General features: G+C 29.4%; 3 protein-coding genes across 4 annotated transcripts in view; 1 reads left to right on the top strand and 2 right to left on the bottom strand.

Annotated features, from left to right (window-relative positions):
- The window catches only part of LOC122271493 (oxysterol-binding protein-related protein 2-like), a 9043-nt gene extending 8596 nt beyond the window's left edge, over positions 1-447 (bottom strand). The window contains exon 1 of the mRNA XM_071184616.1: positions 239-447. The gene's annotated coding sequence lies outside the window, so the exon portion shown is untranslated. The remainder of the gene's footprint in view (positions 1-238) is intronic.
- Positions 276-4784, bottom strand: LOC107454872 (oxysterol-binding protein-related protein 2-like). The gene is made up of 3 exons (XM_043052979.2): positions 4562-4784; positions 1777-1892; positions 276-472 (listed from the first exon to the last, which is right to left on the bottom strand). The coding sequence occupies exons 1-3, from the start codon at positions 4672-4674 to the stop codon at positions 276-278; spliced, it is 426 nt and encodes a 141-aa protein (XP_042908913.2). The 5' UTR covers positions 4675-4784.
- An 8488-nt stretch (positions 4785-13272) lies between these two features.
- LOC107454875 (oxidative stress responsive kinase frayed) overlaps positions 13273-22514 on the top strand; it is a 150832-nt gene continuing 141590 nt past the window's right edge. For both annotated transcript variants that reach the window (XR_011637549.1, XM_071184580.1), the window contains exon 1: positions 13273-13361. Coding sequence is in view for 1 of the 2 variants with exons in the window: in XM_071184580.1 (XP_071040681.1) it covers positions 13288-13361 (74 nt within the window). In the remaining variant the exon portion in view is untranslated. The remainder of the gene's footprint in view (positions 13362-22514) is intronic.

The raw sequence follows: 22514 nt of genomic DNA, 5'->3' as shown, positions 1-22514 counted from the left end.
TATATATATATATATAATTACATCAGCCGTCATCATGTAATACTTTAGGGAATTTCATCATCCTCTTCGTCGTTGAAAGGCGCCAGCGAATCCAGACGGGAAAACTCCCGAATTTATAATTAACTCTTAACTTTATATCATAGAACAACGTTTGATTGTTAAATTATTGTCGTTATTTCCTCTTATGCTCCATAAACTCCTACATATGTATATATATATTGTGAACGAGCCCTTTCACTTTAAGTAAGGAAAATCGTACAACACTATGTTGTACCTTAGACCATTGGTAGTTTAACTCCTTGCATAACACACATTTCGAGTTCTTTACAAGTTAAGACTCTTACATGAGGAGAAACTGGAGGCTCCGGTGATCTAGAACCACCCCCTGTAAACGATCTTGTTAGGATGTTCAGTTTTGAGGATATTTTCTTGGATGGAGTATCGTGGTTTGAATCTTCTGCATTACCTCCATCTGAAACATGGTTATTAAAAATTAATACCTTAGTTGTTATCACTATTATATTATTTTGGCTTTAAACAAATGCATTAAAAAAAATTAAGATTTTTCTACGTATTTTTAGGTCTAAAACTGCTCGTATAAATGTTTAAATACACCTCTTAATGTCTGGTACATGGGATTTAATTTTGGTCTTTTTATTTGGGTTTGACTTTTAAAAAAAAAAGAAAGAAAGAGAGGTTCTTAAATATGCATTAATTTAAGCCGAGTTGGATTAAAGGCGATTAAAAGTAATTTACAAGTTTTTACACACACGGCAATACTTTATGTCCAGTAGAAAAAATTGAAGTGATAGCTGAAAATAATGCTAAACATAGAGAAAAAAGACCAAATAGTATCATATAAATAGGCATACTATAATTTTGGTTCTATAATAAAAACCTTCTTCATTGTCGAAACACAGAGATGAAAAAGAAAATTACAAACAAGATACAACAAAAAAAGCGGTTTGAGGGAGAAGATAATCAAACTAAGGAAGAGTGATTGAGGGGAAAAAATTGTGGTGGGCGTAGAATACTCAAAAGATATTGCAATTGTAGAGATTAAACAAAAATGGTTTTCAAAGCATTTGGAAAAATGAGATATTTGAACATCTTTTTTCCTTGTTGTAACTGTTTTGTTATTTCTTATGTACCTCTGGGTTTTCATCTTTTCTTTTGTGTTTGGGACTGTGAAGAAAGTTCTTCATTATAGAACCGAAACGATGATATATCAATTTATGTGGCATTATTTGTGCTCTTTTCTCATTGTTTAACTTTATACACATTCAACATAGAATTAACCAAACAATTGCGGAAGGCTTTTAAAGCTATGAAAACATTTCGTATTCTCAAGAATTTTCAATAAATGAACTGTAATCTGTAATAAATGTCCTTTGCGCCGAGAAGAAAATGAACCAAAATTTCCAAATATTTTAAATAAATACATACATTTATTTATTCTTCTTTTGCATTTATATAGCTGGTACATAATTTTTCAATTAATTTTTTTTTATACTTATTGTGAATTTATTAAATTTCATGCATTTTCTAATCATTATTTACTATTTTAAGATGACCCGCATTTGTCGTTTTCCCGTATCTATCGTTCACAAAGAATAGAGAAGCGATAGTTTTAGCTCTACTGTTTTAATACTCTCAATGGTGTCTGAGAAATATTACCTTGTATTATTTCGTATATTATTATTATAGCATGTATCTTTTAAGGTAAGTGTCATTAAAATAAAGTGCATTTTAAAGAAATAAAATAAAAATCCTTACCTGTGTTATGTTTGTGTTTATCTGAATGTGTCTTTAAGTATTCCTCGTGTTCCTCAAGAGATGTCATTTTCAGATATTTTGTCCATTTTCCATAAAGAAAGCACAATTTCTTTTTTCTACAAAAGAATTATCTGCTTAAAATGTCAAAATTGAAGAGTAACAAAAATATTCTATAATTATTTTTCAGCAAATGTACAAGCTGTTAGAAAATGGCATCCACATTTAATAATTTAAAATACCATATAAAAAGTGAAGTGATAAAGTATTTCAGTAAAATGTCAAAATACTCTTAAATTAAAAGTTCTTGTCTGCTGTAATACTTTAGAAACGCAAATTTTGAATTTATCTAATTTTGAATATAGATAAAAGACATATACTTCTTTGCTGAAACTTTAAGTTTGAGGCATACGAGCATTGTAATGAAAAAACATTCTAAGTAACATTTCAGCAAATAAAAAAAAAATTTTTTACTTGCTAAAATATTGCTTTTTATTAGATAAAATGTTACTTTTATTTAATTAATAACGTTACTTTAAAATATATAAAAACATCAATGAGGGCAGTTTGAAAGAAAGAAAAAACATTTTTACAATAAAAATGTTGTATCTTTAGCGTATCAAGTATTAACTAATAATTACAGCTTTAATAATTTTAGTTTTTGGATATTTTGTATTGCGAGCTGATATGGAATTTTTCTAATTTTTTAACTAAACCATTTTCAAGCTGGATTTTTTTTTTTTTTTTTTTTTTTTTTTTTTAATTTTTCCAGTTTATTCCACTTTAAAGTGATCTTATTTTAATTTAATTTTTGTTCATTAACTATTATTTATGAATGAGGCTTGGGCGTGAATGAACCAAAATACGTAAATAATGCAAAAATCGAAATATCTTGTTACTTTTAGAATTTTTTTAAATATGAAGTTTTAAAATGCCACCCTGCCATTAAATTGCAGTATTTTAAAAAAAAAATGCAAACAATTTCACGAACACTTTTTGTGTTCTTATTTCAAATAATTAAAAAAGTATCAAATGCCAGTGTAGATAACATGACGTTTTTCAAGGTGACTAAATATGTCATTCAAATAAAATAACTTGTTAAAGTTGGATTTAACCGGTTTAAATTTAAACAGTTCTAATTTTTGGAAGAGTTACTTAAATAAGACTGTTTATCTGCATACGATAAAGCGGAAGGAATGACTTATTTGAAATATGCATGGATAAGTATGCGTGTTAATATTTTAAGTATAATTTATTTTTTATTTCTCTATTTTTAAAAACTAAAACCTGCAGTCGTCTCTCTTTCACAAAATCTGCATTGGGCATTATTTTTTCTCCTCTCGCAACGCCGCTAAACCTTTTAAATTTTTATTTTATAACCGGTGTTAAAGAGACGACCTGATTCTGAGTTTATGACCATCAATGTCCTTTGCCTTGTAACTTTAAATCCAACCCTGAAGACAATGTAACTACTGGATCAAGCACTGAGACTAACTAGCCTGCGTCGAAGACTTTTTGATGGAACCAACCTCATTTGCTTTACATAGAGAGGAAAACCTCCCACGGTTAGTCCGACAGCAAGGGGATTCTAACCCATGATCTGACTTCCACTAAGGATATTTTACGTCAGCACTGTCGGTGCGAGTACGAAAACCTGCAGTCACCACAGTCTCTCTCTTTCAGAAAATCTGCGTCGGGCATTCTTCATGTCGGTGAGCCGAGTAAGGTCGCTATCGTTACGATTTAAACCTGGTCACCTCATTGGGTGCCTATCCTCTGTGCAAAAACCTTTAAAATTGAATCAAAAAACCTTTTAAATTAAAAAAGTACGATATTTTGTGCATTTTTTGAGAAATGATTCAAGATACGAAAATGTTCGCTCAATGTAGCATTTTGTACATAAGTTCTGCACTAACTCTGTTGAGGTTGTTTTGTGATAACTGCGCTGCACTCATCCTTCGTACGTGATGTGTACTCAGTGAACGTACCTAAGCGTTGAGTTCGTCATCTTTCTGCTATTGATGCGGAGATATTTTATGTCAAAGTTTTAGATTTTCTTTTCCGTACAGCGTAATTAAGTTTATCTAAAACTATTAGCTATAGAATTTATGATTCTTGCCGTCATGCATATTTGTGTCAGAAAATGTGTCATTCATCTCCCTTAATTTAAATTTCGAATTTATTTGGAAGTCATAATTATGATTTCTTAAGGTACACTAATTGCAGCAAAATTATATTATTTTACAGCTGTGCCTGAAAGTATAAAGGATTTCGGTCTTCTTTCAAATTTCGAGTTTGTTTTCGAGTTATTAAATTTAAGTTTGTTTTTCGTCTATTTTTCAATAAAATGTATTAACATAATCTAAGTAACTAAATAAAGTAACTAAAAAATTGATACCACCGTTATTTAGAAAATAATAATCTCGTGTATTCTGCTTTCATTTTTCAAAAAGGTTTTATTAATGTTAGTATTATTATTAGTTTTATTGATTAATTTATTTTTTTTATTAATATATTATTTTTTTAAAAATTTAAGGTATTTTTGTATGAATAGACATTATCTAAAACATTGTATTATTATCATTAATTGTATGTTTTGTAATAACGTTTCTGTTAATAAAGTAACCCGATTTTGATATAAACTTAATATTCATCTGAAGCAAAGTATAATGCATATTAAATATAAATGACGATAACTGTAAAGAGTAAATATTGATAATGATGATATATAAGCATGTCTTACGCATTTTATTATAAAAAAATATCAACTTATTGAAAATTCACTCACTGGGAATCTGTTATGAAACCTTCGATTTGGTTTAAATCCCGTCCAAACCATCCTGCCGGCTTGAAATTCAGCTGAGCAGTTAAACCAGTTGTATGACATTGAATTTCCATCATTCCATACTGGTTATATAAAAATGGAAATAAAAATCCTGATCAGAAAATACAAAGCAGGAGAACAAATTATACATTTGAAACATCTAGTTATATAAAAATATTGAAATATATTAAAAATAAGCTGTGTAAACTAATATGACTGATTTACGCTGTACAAAATCTTAGTTTCTGCAAGGTTTCGTTCAGCAAGGCAATTTTTATTGAACTTTCGTTAAAGGTAATAAAACGTTAAAAAAAATAATGATGCTAACATATCCAGTGGTGACATAGTATCAATACTTAGCATCAAAAAAGTATCAAAAGATAAGTTTGGATACTACTCGAAACTCAATAGCGTCACTGCAAATTCTCAATTATTTGTTTAACTTATATCGATAGTAATCTATCATTATCGGCATTAATTTGTGTCTAAGCTATTTTTTATCAGTTTCAGTTTTTCATATAAATCAACTACGGTTAGAAAAAGCAATAGTTCAAGCAAAACATCATCTAAAGATGTTGAATTTAGTTTACTATTCGCGATCGCAACGAACTATAGGGGGCGTTGTTGTATGAGACGCATACCAGCGATTTCCATATGAACCGTCATTCAGTTNTCAAACTATTAATTTTAAAAATAATTTGCATAGCAAAGAGACTTAACCTAACTATGAGAGAGGTGTAAAATAAAAATAATAATTTCTATTTTGCGACAAGTAATTTCAAATGTAAATGAAATGGTTTCTAAATTGTTATTTTAAGTTCATTGCAGACTTAGCTCGCCACAGCACTAGGCCTAAAAAGTGATCTTTTTCAGCCCAAGGACCATGTGCCCCATTAATTTCGTTGAACAGAAATAATAAAAATAAAATAAAGCTCAATGGAATATATTTATATAAATATTATTACATATAAATATTATTATTTACAAATATTTTCGATTCTATCGATCAAAATTATGGACACGAAACTTTACTTTTCAATGTCACTAAATACAGTGAATTCGCGATAACTCGAATCTGATAGGACTGACGAAAAACTTCGACGCATCGGAAGCTCGACCTACCGTTAGTTTCGGTTTTGAACATTCAAAATATTGTCGGATTATTTAATTAATGCTTATTTATTAATTACAAATCTTCTAAATGCTTACAATATTTAAGATCATTTTTCTGACAAGCCATTTACGATAAGACTGTTTGAAGCACTTTATGATACCCTGGTCCATCGGCTGCAACTTTGCTGTTGTGTTTGGCGGGAGAAACTGCAAGTTTACTGCTTTCAAATTAGGTAGATCACTATGCGCTGTGCATTTATCCATAAAGAGTATCACTTTTCTTTTTTTAGCGAAGAATTTCCGATCCAATTTTCTTACATAGTCTTCAAATAAAACTGATGTCATCCAAAACTTTTTGTTAGACTTGTAATCCAAAGGATACGTTTTTACATTCTTGAAACATCGGGGATTTCGGTATTTTCCGATAACAAGTAAGGGCAATTTCTCTGTCCCAGACGCATTTCCTCCAACTAGGACAGTCAAACGTTCCTTGCTCATTTTACCCCCTGAGCAGTTTTCATCCTTAAACATCATAGTCTTATTTGGAAGACATTTAAAAAATAAACCCATTTCATCAATATTGAAAACATCATTTTAACTGTATCCTTGAAGTAAATTTGGTAACGTTTCATTTAACCACTGTTCACATACTTCAAGAGGGACAGCTTTAGCTTCTCCATGAAGAGTGCGAAAGACATTGTGTGTGTGTTGCAAAGGAAGGGGCAAGATATCAGCTCCTAGGTTTTTTTTTCTTTTTTTTTTTTGCTTTGAAAGATCCAAAAAAAATCGAGTTAAAGGGAGTAAAATTCGAGTAATCGAGAATAATTAACATGAAATTGAAGATAAAAGGGTCGGGACCCCATAAAAAAATCGAGTTATAGTAATATTCGAGTTATCGTACTTCGAGTTATAGCGAATTGACTACTATTTAAAATTCATGCTTTGAAGCTATTAACTACTCTCCTATCCTCATTATAGATTTCAAAATGTGAGTTAGCATATTGAAGCTACTAATTACTGTCCCATCCATTATAGATTTCAACATTTGTATCAACATATTTGAAGCTACTAATTACTGTCCCATCCTCTTTATAGATTTCAACGTGTGAGTTGGGATATTCGAAGCTATTAACTACTGTCCCATCCTCATTTCCTCATCATAAATTTCAACGTGTGCGCATATTGCGCTATTTTTGTTCTGAAGCGAATTGATAAAGAGTTGTATTATATTTTCTAAACCCGCAGTTATTTTTCAGTTTGTGGTGATGTCTAAAACAATTATAGAGACTCGGGTCTAAAAACAATAGCTCCTTAAAAACTTTTAATTTTAATTTTTTTTTATCCATTAAAATTCACGAAAATAAAGTATTGTTTCAATTTAAAATTCAATTTTAAACTTATTTTTACTTTGAACTATTAATTTCTTTAATTAACTTATAATCGCTACTAATAACAACTAAATAATTCTTGTTGATAATATTCTTTCGAAAATTTTTATGAATTTGTTAAAATCCTTTTTTTTTTCTTTTTTTTTTAAATCTTAAAACACTTTAATAAAATATACAAACGTTAAAAATTACAGTTTAACATAATAACAAGTTCAAAATGTTTATTATGATTTTGACGTAAGGTTTTTAAAAACTTTTTTTTTAAATCTTTCTCTATTTTTCTACGAATAAAATTCAACTTTTCAATTGCCTCATACAACAGCAGACAGTTGAGGAATTTTTGTAAAAACTGGTTTTGCAATTGCGGACGGAATGTTCCAGACTTATTTTGATTTCATAAAATGTTTTTGGGTTACGTTTATGTCTCTCGGTTGTCGTTCGTTAAAAGCTTCCAATGTTTGAAAAAAACTTCAGACGTTTTGAGAGGTTTCAAAGAATTCAAAACTTTTGCAAAACAATTTTTTAACATGACTTTTCTGTGTTCAAAGATTTTTGATTGGCTTGTTATTTGCTTAAAACCACTGTGCGTGTGACGTGTGTGTAAGTATCGTGGATGGATTTATGTTACCAACAAAGTTCAATAATAGGCATTCTAAAAAATATCGAAAATTTGCCGCCGAGGCACAAAACGATTAAATATTTTATCTTTTGCCTAAGCATTCTTTAGAATACCAAACGACAAAGTGTCAAAGTATGAAACACATCACGAATTTTATAAAATGCCTAGATATTCTATAGAATGTTGACTTTTGATAAGTTATTGCTTATAACTATTCAGAGTGTTCTTGATGACCGCCTTTAATATGTATGCAAAATATTGGTAAAATTTTGTCAAAAAAGTGTTCGCAATATTTATTAAAATTAAAATTTAAGCAAAGGAAAAACATTTTGTTATCGAAAACATGAATGAGTTTTGAGAAAGATAGGATATAAAATATAAAAATCAGTTTGATTGCCACTTGAAAGTTACAAATGTTCAACATTTCAAATCTTCTCTCTTTTTTTCTGACAGTCAAGCAAATTTTGATGGTTTTAGTCTAGTCTTCCTCAATAGAGATTAGTTAGAATTCGATAGGTTTTTTTTCCTGGATTAAAAATTAATTTACTACCCCTAATGGCAGTCTCTCATATTTTTTATCCAAAATAACATTTATATTGTTAAAGAATAGATATCTTTTAAAGTACAACTGTTATACGTAACATTTTTCCATACTTTGCGGAAAGATTATTTTATATTCCATGAAATTTCTATTTATTGTATTCAATGGTTAGTAAAATGTTTCATATATCTTATCTTTCATACATTGCCTGCAAATGTTAAGCATTATATGTAATGCTTAGATATTCTTTAAAATAACGACGTTTCATACAATGCCCTGAGTATTTATGCTAAAAGTTTTTTTTTTTACTGATGGAATAATTGTATATAGTGAAATATATAATGGAATAAATTACCTCTGGCTTTTTTTTTTGTAACCGAAATAATTTTTCTCGTATATTCACAAGAACCAGGGATAATTAATTAATAATATTTTTGCATAAAGGAAGCATTTCAGAATTGCAATCATTATTTTTTTTTATATGCTGATATGATGATAAAATTTTCTTTCGTATATTTTAATGTCATTTTTATATTGTTTAACTACAGTGCTGTGCAAATAAATTCAGAGAATCTTCTTTTTTCATTAAATTCTACCTATAATAGAGACTTTTCACTTATGATGATTTCAACTATATTTTTATACAAGAGGTTGACCTTGACTAGACCTGAACCGATTTGACCAAATGGACATCACAAGGTGGGCTTCAGCAGCTACTAAAATTTTCTTATTGAACCCAGAGGCTGAACAAGAACGCCAATCTGTAAAACAATTAACATCTTCAAAGAAGTGATAGCACCTGAATTGGGCTAAAAGAATTCTCTGATTAATTCTGAATTTTCGTAGTCTTGAATATAAGTACTCAATGATGAAACACGTTCTATTTTCTTGTCTAATGATTTCGATCTAAATTTATCAGACGAAACCTTTCGAGGAATACAAACAGTTTCAACATCGACAAAAGCAAAAGTTTTATTTATCAAGTTAAGGTATAAAGCTTTGGCTGCATCATACGTAAAATCCATTTTACCGTGAAATATGACACCTTAATTTTTACCGTAATGTTTATTTAATTAGATTGATTCAGTGATTTTATTGTATTTACTGTAACAATTACGGCTTGTCAGATTTTTTGTTCCAGTAAAAATGGATTCAATGGTAAAAAGGATCGGCACCCTGTGTGCCGGTATTTTTTACCGTAATTTTTTACAGTGTATAAAGAATTAAGAAGGAATAATGAACGCGAAGAAAAAAAAACATTCCAATACTAGACGGAATTGTATTTGTAACGCAAAGATTTACTAACGGTGGTTGTTTGTTTGTTTCAACTAGATTGCTGAATGTCATAATTGTAAGGTGGTAAATCAATATTTTTAAGACATTAAAATAATTGATGAAAATTAATCCATAGAAAATTGTGACGAGACACGAATAAGGTGAGCAGCACAACTCCGAAAAAATAAATGTGTAATAATGGTTTTAGATGGAGATTTTATCAAAGCTGAAGAACATATTCCCAACTAGATTGCTTGTAATAAAACTCATACTAATTAAACTACATGCGTGAAATTTTTTGTGTTTGTCCCAGTTAATTTGCACAGTGTACTGATACATTTTTGTAAACAAAGTGGTTGATACTCACCTGCTCAAACCATAGTTTTCCAATTATAATATTGTGAACACAGCAGTGGACATTTGTCCATGTATACACTTCGTTATGCCTGAAAATAAAGAGTCATGTTTTTTAATGCTATACAGTAATTAATATTAATTTTTAGCTTGGCTTTCTGAGATTCTTAAAACTATAAATTGTGAATCTTTGTTTTTGAAAACATTATAGGAACACTTGTGATATCATTAATATACGTATTTCTTTAAGTATTAATCCCCAAAATGTAAAGTGTGAAGCGAAGCTTAATATGTACTGTGAATCAAAGTTTTGAGTATTTCACTGATTTTTTTTTAATTAAAATATAAATTTGTATGCATGAAGCCTAATTAATTAACTTTTAACATTAAAGATATTATTGAGGAAAAAACTAGGGGGGGGGAGAGGATGAGATTATTTTAAATTTGTTTCATGAACAAATTTTAAAGAATTCGGTGTTCTCAACAGCCATATTTTTCTTTAAAAATAACAATAAATATACATTTATTCAGATTTACATTAGTTTTATTAAAATTTCAGTATTCTCTATTTATAACAAAATGTCATAGCACTTTCATTGTCATTTGTCTAAATATCATTTCCATTTTTAGTTCATTTAATGACTAAACATATACAATCCTAAAAAGGCCGAGATTCCTAGCATCGACACTGAATCAGAACCTAAAAAGAAAGCTTCTTATACTTACATTTTGACAATTTAAATTGATTTCCGATAATGAGAGTTTCATGTGTAATTGTTACAACTGGATGTTTTGCTGTACACAAAAAATCGAACGCTGATGAAAGCAGTTTAAACTTATCACGAATATCGTTTTGTAAATTATCGCTGGAAAAACTATTTTGTAACGGTTAATGACAAAAACTATGTGTGCGAATACATTAAGATTAGAATAACAATCCAATAATGAAATTTTTGCCTATAGTTCTGTATTCGGAAGAGAACAAAAAGCTCCTAACGTTAATTTTTCGATTCTTCTTCGATTCTCTTTCGATTTTTTGAAGCCAGTAAAATAAAATAAAGAATGTGTTACCCATAATAGCAAAAACTACCGATGATAAATATTTAAATTGTTGTACTTAATTGTTAGCTTTACATTAAGTTTGTAGAAAAGTAATTTTTATGAAAAAAATACTAATGGCTTTGTATTTTCTTATTTTTTATTAATTTACTCTAAATTCGTGAAACTATTCTTTTGCATTATGTGTGTTTTTGAATTAAACTTATTTTAAAATTAATTTGACGGAAAAGCTATTTTATTTTACAAAAGCTAAAACTAGTTACGAATAAATTCTAGTTACGAATAAGTATGATTCATAATATAAGTTTTACTAAAACTGCACTGTATGAAAATGTCTGATAAAAAATAGAAAATTTCAGTAAATTGCCCATGGAGAATTTCTGTTCTTTAAAACTACTGAAATTTACTATAAAATTGCATCTCAATCTGACAAAAGACACAATTCGACGGTAAAAATATAAAATCTGAGTCCATTAATATAAATTTTAATTGTTAGGTGCACATTTCTCTGTTTTGAATAATAAAATTTTGATATCGGAACAGGAGATTTTGATATTTTCTTTTTCTACTAAATCCAGTGTCTGCAGATGATCTGTGAAGTAACATTTCCTGCAGGCAACGAATTTCTTTTATTTAACCGAGCCTATTTCATACAGATGAATCGTTTCTGCGGCAGCAACTATTAAAAACTTTCTGAAAAAGTGTGTATACGTACACCCTTTTCTATTAAATTATTCTAAAGACCCAACTGTTCCTAATACGATCCCAGCCGATGTCGAACGAACTACATTTGTGACCACGCAACTTCCTCTCTAAGTCAACACTATACAGCATCGCCTCGTACCACCATTCGCTTTGACATAACCGTTTAGATCATAATCAATGTCTAATTATTTGAAGCCAACTATGCTGAGTTTTACCGTACTTTGCACTATGGAAAAAAAAGTTATATATGAAAATTTTTGGCGCGGTTTTGTTACAGAAAATTTCTGTCTATGTGTTGGTTTTTTTCAGTAGTATGCGGAAAATTTCTGGCAGTTTCGCCAGTGCTTTACTGTAAAATTGCGAAATTTTTTTTACAGTTTGTCTGTTGGTCGGTTTTAAGAAATACCGGTTGTACCAAAAATGACGGATAAATCTTGAAAATCAGCAAGAAAAAAAATGGAACGCAATAAAAAAGTATGGTTTGAGACAATATGCTTAGGAAACTAGATATTTCATCCCTCCAAACAGCACATTTTGTTAAACTCTTCGCCAATAGGTGGCATTAAAGAATAGGAATAACTACATTAATATGCGTTTTTCTAACGTGTAAACCAGGGGTGGGCAAACTACGGCCCGCGGGCCAACTGTGGCCCACCAGAAGGTTTTATCCGGCCCGCGGACAGAATTTAACTTGCCGATCCATGGCGAATATAAACAATATACATTATATATCAATTTTCTTGTCAACTTTGTTTAGAGCTATTTTTGCTCTTTCTTTTTTAACAAAGTACTGATGACCTTTTTACTTTCTCTATTTTTGTTCTACAGAACATAAATTGATGGAAATAGTTAGCACAGACAGCTTCAATTGGTGTGTGGCAGACTGCGCACGTGTGGCAGACTGCGCATTTTAAGCTCCAAAGCGCGGATTTTTCTGCCGGAGCGAGTTCTAACATCACTTACTGCGTATGGAAAGATTGCACATAAACAACGTCATTGTAAATAATGGTGAAATTATTAAATGCATAAAATGGCTATTGCTTTTTTGAGTTATTGGTAAAATTTTTTTTACCCCAAAATGGCAACTGAAAGATGCAAAGTTGATGTAGAGTGCCATGCGTTCAATGATGAATTGACTTTATTTTATTTTACAAGTTAGAATTTTTATTTTAGAAGGTTTTACTCGTCCCACCAAACTTTTTTTTCTCGATTTTTGGCCCTCGACCAAAAAAGGTTTGCCCATCCCTGGTGTAAACCATCATCAAAATCCTTCACATAGATTAAAATTTTTTTCTGCTCTCGCATGCCTTCAGCTTCACCTATTGACCGGAGGTTTACTAAATGTGCAATTTGGTGAAATGAGATTCCCTAGATTCCTAAGCATATTGCCACAAACCTTACATCTTTATCGCATTTCTTTTTGTTGTTTTTTTTTCCTTTGATTTTTAAATTGCATCAGTCATTTTTGGGACAATCGATAGAAAAGCTGTAGGTTATTTGCAATTTATTGATCAAAAGGGGATTACTTTTTCAGGTATACAGTAAGGGTTCCTTCAGGCTTGATTTCGAGAGATTTTCCCCAAAATTTCAGTTTCGGATGAATATTGCCGTAGAATTGGAAGTCCTCTGATTCAGCATGGAAAGCACTCACTGGAGGGTGATGACACACTTGTTCGCACACCAAGCGAAAATCATCTCTGCACATAAAAGGTAAATACATGTGTAGAAATATTACATTTTAATTAAATATGCAGAAAAAATAAGTATTGAAAATACGAGTGTTGACTGTAAAAGTTGGTACCCAGTTTGAAACCATATGAAAAGCATCAGACTAACATGATAAAAAAGCAACAAACGATCTAAATTAGACTGACGGTTTTCAAAAATTTATAAGTAGATATCAGATGAGATTTAAAAAAAAGACACTGCATAACAGAAATATGATGAGCGCAGCTGGGTATAATGATGCAGAATCATTCTAAGGAATGCAATCATGCTCAGCGGGGCGGCGCCTCTCTTTGACTGCTCGAATGGCATAGTTATATTATTCATTAACTTCTAAACTGTATCAAATAGAAATATTTTTACACTCTAGAATATTCATTTATTGAGCAGTGGTGGCTCAGGGGATAGGACGTTCGCTTCCCAATGAGGTGACCCATGTTCGAATCCCAGCTGTGGTTGGTTGGTACGAATTCTGCTCCCAGCTCACACCAACCACAGTGCTGACGTAAAATATCCTCAGTGGTAGATGGATCAATGATTAAAATGAGTTGACCGTGCGAAGTTTTCGTGGTTTTCCTCACCATGAAATGCAAACGCGAGTCAGCTGTTCAACACCACTTATAAAATACTAATTTATTCATGAAAGTAAGCTGTTAAATCTGCAATAATAAAACCAGTTTTACTGTATTCGATCCATTACAGATGCTACCAGTTACAGCTGTGCCCCCTTAAATCTGCTTTAAATATAAACTTAAAATTTTTTGAGAATTAACTGTGTAGTGCACCAGCATTTGATCTTTTTTTTAGTTATTGGATTTTAAAAGAAAATACATTAAAATTTTTGTTTAATAATAACATGGGATTTTCTTATTTACTTTATAAGGTTACCCTTTCCTGATATTATTTTTTAATTTATTTTCTAGTAAACAGAAACTTATTGAGTTCTTGACGACGGAGTAAAATGTCTTTATTAACAAGTTAATTTACTTATTTTCAATAAGATTTATTGTTTCTTGAAATCTAGATAATTTCCATCTGCAGAATTTATAAAAAGCAAATTGAACAGTAATAAAGTAATTAAGAATGTTACATATATTTAAATAAAAATATACTGCTTGTGATTAAAGATATTTTTAGAGAGTTTCACTTTAGGATCATTCATAAGTAATGCTACACTTTTTCCCTCTCCTCTTTGTCATAAAATGCCACGTTTCACCCTACCTCCCTTGTCACATGCCAGTTATGCCAAGCTATATTAAAAATATACTAGCTGTTCGGATAATATTTTTAACTTTTTTAAGCTTTTAACTATGAGTTTTCGGACCTTTCTGAACCTTATTATAATGAGGATTGCATATGAACTTATTTTCATGAAGAAGAAAAATAAAAAGCAATTTAAAAATATCTAATCTGCTTATTTTAAATTCTGCTTATGTGTGTCCTCACACTTTTGTTACCCCTCTCTCCACCTTGTCTCCAAGTTGTCATAAATTCTCCAACACCCGCCCTATCCTCCAAATGTGAAATCATTTGTGGACGGCCCCCTAGTGTCCCCTCCGAATGGCCATGTGATGCACACAACACTATTTTTATATAGTTCTTTTCTGTACAGAAAGAGAGAAATTGTGTTTTAAAGTTCAACTTTATATATTAAATCATGTCTCTGTTTTTAAAATACTAACTTTATAGTTTTTATAATTGTACAGAGGAAAAATAATACTAAAAGGATTAAAATACATTGAGGTTTTTTCTATATGAAAGGGATAATTTTTACTTAAAATACTCATAATTTTGGATTTTGAGAAGAAAAAAAACTGTATGAAACATGAGCCAAAATTTTGGATCGATGAATATTAAACTTATTTATAACCACGAAAAAAAAACTAAATTGATCGATTTTAATTAATTTATTTATTTATTTTATTTTAATATACTTTATAATATACCACTTAAAATTGTTAAAGTTTTTTAACATCTACAAATATTTACCTTATGAAAGAATTCTTTAAAGAAAATATTTTTCTTCCGCTGTTAAAGTTATTTTTAAAGCAAAAGAAATTTGCAAATAAATAAAAAATTATCTAAAATAGCGTTCAAAATAGAAATTACAATTTCAGTTTTTTTTTCATCTAAATATTTATCTACGTGTAAATGAAATAAAACTTCTTATGTTAAAATGGTTGTTTTTTTTATAATATCGTACATTTTTCATTTATTTTTGTAAAATATTCTTCACTCAACCTTAACATACATTAATTATAGAGAAAAAAGCTTTTGAAATTCATTTAGCTAATTATTTTCTCCCAAAAACTTGCAAACATAAAGTCTTTCTTCCGAAAAACAAATAATTAACTGTTTGTTAAAAATCAGTAAATAAAGTAAATGAAATGGCTGAACCAAATTAATGACTTAGTTGTAAAACAAAGTAACAACTTATTTATATCTGCATAATTTCAACCAAAAGGCTTTGTAGGATTAATTTTTTCCTTTTTTTTTTACATAGATATGCACATATATTTATTTTTCGTGATTATTTTTTTTAGTCTAGCTTTAATTTGTAAAATAATTTAAAATTGGAATGAAAAAAAGTTCATTTAAGATTCCAATCAAAGAATTCTAAAAAAAAGGTTATTTTGATAATATTCTCATAAAACATTTTTATTTATTCAACTTTCACTCGAGTATTGGATTGCAACTGTTTAAACAGAAATATTTCATTCTCTTTTTTTTTCATGTTCGAGTTTTCTAAAATTACTTATGGCAATTTTTTCTATACTAGTGTTTATCTTCAATAATAATGAGGTCTTTGAAATCTGAAGTATTTTTGATCCCATGAGCAGAGAGGGAAAAATTAATAAGGTAATTTCTTTACAAATCTCAATAATTATCTGTTAAAAACGTTCTTTATTCATTAATAATTATTTCTTCAGTCATGAAATTGCGTTTCTTTTTCTGCGAAGCTGTTTAAAATAACAGCAGTTATAAAATGAATACTTTTTGAAGATTAATTATTTAAAATTAATAAAAAATATATAATTTTAAAAATTGCTTAAGGCTCATTTTGATTTGATGGTTTAATATTTGTTTCCTTATGCAGGATGATTTTGAACATTATTTTATTTTATAACCGACAGGTAGAAAGCATCATAAGGATTAAGAATTGCATGGCAACCAATGTTTGGAAAAGTCATCATAAGCCGCTAGGGTCGCCTTTTAGTTATGAACTAGCTGCTCATGCGCATTTGAAACGGTTCTTTTATTATCTAAATTATCTCAATTTTGTGTTAATTTTACATTTTTCTATTGATTACTGTCACGAAATTTGCTTTCAAATTGTCGCCGAAATAGCTTTTCTGTCACAAAATTTAATGATTACATTTAATCATTAAATTACACAACATAGCTATTTTTGAGCCTATTTAAAAGAAAATTTCAACTCTTACATTTAGTAAACATGAAATTGAGGTAAAATGAATAAATAAAAGTACCAACTCATAAGCACACGAAAAGCCAGCCCGTAATACGGAAGCGCTTATGGCTGCGCACTATTATATTTCTAGCCCGGGGTTGCTGAGCGATTCTCAATCTATAATCATTGTATTAAATCATTGTATTGAATTGATTGCTAAATGGGTAATCGCTTCGTATTTAAATAAATTAGGGTAGCATAAAAATATATAACTCTTGTAGCATATGCATTAGTGACGGTTTTGTGTTAATGTTTACTGCGTGTTATATTTTGTACTTAGCATCTAAAAGTACTTATTTAAATCATACATCATAAAATTAACGAATGTATTGAGAAGTACTGGATGGAATCGGAATTTTAATATTGCTATTTATCGTAAAGAAATATTGATATTTTGGGACATAGCTCTATATTTTTTTAAAATATTATTTTTAAATTGGTGAATACTTCGTTCCAAAAATGAAATTTATCAAAGTAATGATTACACCCGATTAAATAATTACCATTATCGACAATACTGACGATCTTATCGTTACGTTAAATAAGAACTATGTTCCAGCTGGTAGATATAATTACTATCAATTTGTATCAAATTATCCCCTAAAAAATAAGCCCAGGGAAGTATTTAAATAGTTTCCTCTCTAATGCTAGAGCAGAGGTCGCCAATGTGGTCTATATAGACCCCCAGGGGTCTATTTAACAAAAGCGGGGGTCGATCTGAGACAGGGGGGCGAATGGGGGTCGACCCGAATCGGAAGGGCCGATTGTAGGTCGAAAATAAAAACAGTTCTCAATACGCAAATCACACATACCTAATTAAGAATGTAAAATTTGTGAAGTTTTTTTATAATTGACTCAATATCAGTTTCTTTATAAAACATAAATTACTAAACGTATATTTATTGGGGTGAAACAAGTCTTTACGTACCACCGAGCAGTGGCACGAGCTCAGCGCAGTTTATAAGTCATATGCATATGTGCGCTTGTCCAAATGTCACGTGTGACGAGCATTGACGTTACAAATGCAAATATCATACGCAGTTTCAGCTATCTTTGCAAACTGTGTTGAATATTTGCAGTGTCATTATTAAAACTTTTATAGTTTTGGATAATTAGTTATTGTTTCGATAAAACCATTCGTTTGGTTTAGATATCAATTTTAATTATCAATGCACAAAAAAGAAGGTAAGCATTAATAATATGGATTAGTACAGCCCGCGACAAAACTATAGCACACTTTGTATTTTTTTACGAAAATTACAAAATTGACCAATTTTGACGAAAATTAAAATTGACCAATTTTGAACCCAATATAGCGAACCTTGCAAAAAAACACCAGGCACACCCATCTCATTGATCAAGAAGCAGTAAATCTTTAGTTACTTTACTTATTATATCTACTTATGCATAATTACTTATTATTTAATAATAAGGTATTTAAATTTCAATATTAATATATTTTTCATAAAACTATTGTTACACAATGTACTATTACTTTAATAAATGTTTAAAATCATAAAATAAATGTACAAACACAGTATCTAATAGAGTTTTATTTTAATTAACAGAAAATTACTTTTGTGGGGGTCGATGGAGATTTCGAAAAATTATATAGGGGTCGATGATCAAAAAAGTTTGGCGATCCCTGTGCTAGAGCATGTATTAAATTAATTTTTTTTTAAAGCGCGGCTGAGTGGCATTACTTACAAAACTTAACTGCTAGTTCGGTGATGATTTTATCGTTTTCTTTTACCATTTTTAATTGAGTTGAGGAAATTTCCTGTAATCGTTTGATTATTACTTTCATTTTTATTCTTAAAAATGCTTAAATGTTTTTTTTAAAGGAATTCGAGTGTCAAGGAAGACAAAATTATGATAAAATTTTTCATTTGTCGAAACAAATAGTACATTTAAGCAAACGATTCTATAAATAAAATGATTGATTGAAATGAAATGAAAAAAAATCTGTTTTAATTTTGTTTCAAAATTTTTATGAAAAAAATGCTTTTTTAATTTTAAAATTCGAGAATCAATTGTAAAATTCGAAAGTTGAACAATAGACAACATCAAGTTCAAAATAAAAATATTTAAGTACATAAATTTCTTCGTGTTTTAAATTACAGAATGTAAACTATCCCTATAAAAACCAGCGGACAATGAAGCCACTCACAAAGAAGAAGCAGAAAAAATAATTAAATAAAAAGGCTGTAAAAAATTTGTGATCAGCTTGAAAGATTCTTTTATTTTTATCGTGAAAAGAGCGAACGTAAAAATGATACAACTCGTTCCGCTAAGGCTAAATTACATGATAGAATTTGCTGGATCGTAATAAAAAAGAAGAAGGTAGATGTGTGTTTTTTCTGTGAATGACTGTGAAACAAATATCGATATCATTTTTTGAACAGAAAAATATTGTCTTGTTTATTTTTATCTGGAGCCATTTCCAATAACACAAGGCCGTATGAATCATTTACGATGCCAATTAGGCAAGAAAAATTCATTTGTCATTTCAGTTGTCTGCGAATTCCTATTCTATTATCATTGCCAGGGATATGTAAAGGCAAAAAATAGGAAAATACAATTTAAGAGATTATTTCCCAAGGCGAAAAAAGAAGTGCATGGGTATCATTTAATTTGTGCATTCATCCAATCTTTTGCTACGACAAAAAAAAAATAAAAAAGTAAAAAAACATCTGTGCTGATTTTCTAAATTTTGTTTTGACTACTAGAGCAGCAGTTCCCAATTTTTTTTTCAGCTATGGAATCCTAAATAATCAACCTTTTTTTAGGAGTTCCGACTTTATAAATAAAATTCATTAGCTTGTGAAAGTTTTTTTTTTTTACAATAAAAGAAAGAAAGTACGTAACATATTTTGAAAATATTTAATGTGAACATGAGATTTTTATTTTTGGTGGTATGTATAAACTAAAAACGAATACAAGAAGTTGAATTATTATTTCGGTTTAATTAAAAAATAAATAAAAACTGTAATAAACTGAAAATGTAATGTTGCGGGTAAACATATTTCCTTATTGCTGAATTTATATATTTTGTTTAGAATTGAAAAATTCTGTGGGAAATACTTAAGTAGTATTTTATATAGCATATCCTTTTAATAATATTATTGCATTAGTAAAAATGCTCTTCTTAAAATTCTGAAATTTCCTTTTACTCTATCATTTAATTACATAATTTCATATAAATAACCGAAATAGTAAATAATGAATTTTATGTGTAAAATAGTCCCGATCTTCGGAACCCCTGTGACCCTTCCTTGGAACCGTAGAATTCCGCGGAGCACCTTTTTGGAACCGCTGTACTAGAAGCCCTTATTAAGTCAATTATTCTTATGTTAAATAAGAAAGTTCTATATTATCCATTTTAATGTTATATTCTAAAAATAGCTTTGAATTTTGAAATTATTACTGCAAAATAATTTGTTTAAGAAAGGCCTTTATGTGTCTTATTTTATAAAAATGTTTCACTTTGATCAATTAGTATCCGTTGACCCTTTTCATGGATGTTTCTAAAACTCATGTTCACTATTGAAATAGTTTTTAATAGCTATAAATAAGACCATTTTTATTTTATGTAAAAAATTAACATTTACTATTAAATAAATTATAATTAATTACGAAATTGTAAACGTGTTTTTGCAATTCTATTTTATTGCTCATAAAGTATGATTATCTATTTTTATAATAAACTATTATTTAACCATTTATGAATATTTGATTATAGTAACCATTTACAAACCTTTCAAAAATAATTATGTATACTGTAATAGCAAATAATTGTAAGTCATAGACATTTTGATTTATACTTTCTTAAATTTCACAAAGAATAAAAAATGTGAAAAATATTCATTATTAAAAAAGTTTCTAAATTAAGGACGATTATTTAAATAACGTAGTTGAGGCGGACGTTAAATTTATAGAAATATATTACATAAAAGAATAAAACCTATTCTATACTTGGTAAATTTAATAAATATTCAACTCAACGTATGCATAAAAAAGCAAAAATTTTAAAGCGATTACTATTTACGGCTTTCATAAGTAAAGATAGCATGCCAAGAAAATATTACGTGATATTCATTTCTGCTATTGCCAAAAAAAAAAAAAAAAAGGAATTCATGATTTGGAAATGAGAAATAGCTTTTTGAAACCAATCCACCCTCTTGGCTTAAAATATATTTCAGATGCCAAAAATTGAGATGGGAAGTGTCAAAGCTTGAGTTGCCAAAAATTGAGTTGTAAGTTTAATCATAAGTAAAATGTTTTTGTCCTAACTATGAACGTCCAAAAGCAAAATTTATGGCTCATTTAAAAGTTTACTAAAAAGACATGCAAATGAATTTTATGCACCATTTGTAATAAATTCCTCGCTTCAAAATATTGCCTAAAAGTATCCTTTCGAAATATATTTATAAAGTTGCTTGCTTACTCTTTCTTATAATGGTTTTGTACAATTTCTGTATTTTTACAAATTTAAATTAAAATTTGTTTTGCAAAGTTTATTTCTTCATCTGTTATGTTATAATATCAAATGCAATTTTAACTGAATTACCCTGATCTCTAATCGTACATAGATAAATTAAAATTAATATTTACTTAGTCGGAATTGAGCCTTTTATCGATTACCTATGCTTGCCAGTCGGAGTTGATTACCAATGCTTTGACAGTAAATTCAGTTGCACAAATATAAATTTGTTGACCCTGATGTTGCCATTTAGTTATTCTACATATTTCAAAGAAATGATAAAAATTTAAATCAGTAGAAAAAAGACAACCTGATTAAATATGTATTTATTACTTCATTATTATTTAAAATTTTTAAATGGTGGAATAGGGTGAGTTGGAAATCGTGCATATCAAAGATTAAAGGTACATAAAAGTACCAGTTTGAGAATATGAATGAAAGTAAAGTATCACAGAGATAAAAACTTGAAATAGAGGTTTTTACTTTTAGTAGATGCGACAATAAATGTTCGAAAAATTGTCATCTCTCTGGATCGGCAAAACATGTTCATTTTTGCCAGATTTCGAAAATCACTCTTCAGTTGGAACAATAGATGTTCGAAATGCCACTTTACTCGTCCAAATTGTCTCTCGTCCACTTTTCCTTCACTTCAATTGACGTTTTTCTTGTGTTTTTTGTCGACGAGTGCAGAAATTATGTTTCAACTTTCATGTTTTTATCGTCCGAAAATGGCCAACTATCATCCAACATTGCCAACTATCATCCAACATTGGCCAACTATCATCCAACATTGGCCAACTATCATCCAACATGCCAACTATTGATCCAATTATTCTGAAGCTATGAGCTAATCTTGTCCCCGTTGACTTATTGGGTACTGCAGCATTTTTTGTCGGGAGAATATGAACCTTTTGAAGACTACAACTTGAATATTGTTAAAAACATTTCCCAACCTTGAACAATAAAAGCTTTGAAAAATCAAATCAATGACACCGATTTGTGTACACTTACGAAACAATCTGCCGTTAAGAGGAAATCAAAATTCAATACGATTTCACTGAACCGTAGAACTTACATCGAAAAGCTCATCCTGTATTTGTTCCGTAGTCTTCGAAACGCTCAGCGTCTTACTATTAGTTTAGCTCTTGCTGATGAATTTTGAAACTATTCAATTTTTACGTAAGCA

Source organism: Parasteatoda tepidariorum, chromosome 1, assembly GCF_043381705.1.
Source record: "Parasteatoda tepidariorum isolate YZ-2023 chromosome 1, CAS_Ptep_4.0, whole genome shotgun sequence".
Classification (NCBI taxonomy): Eukaryota; Metazoa; Arthropoda; class Arachnida; order Araneae; family Theridiidae; genus Parasteatoda; species Parasteatoda tepidariorum.
Note: the sequence above shows the minus strand (reverse complement) of the source record. Positions and strands in the feature narration are given on the sequence as shown.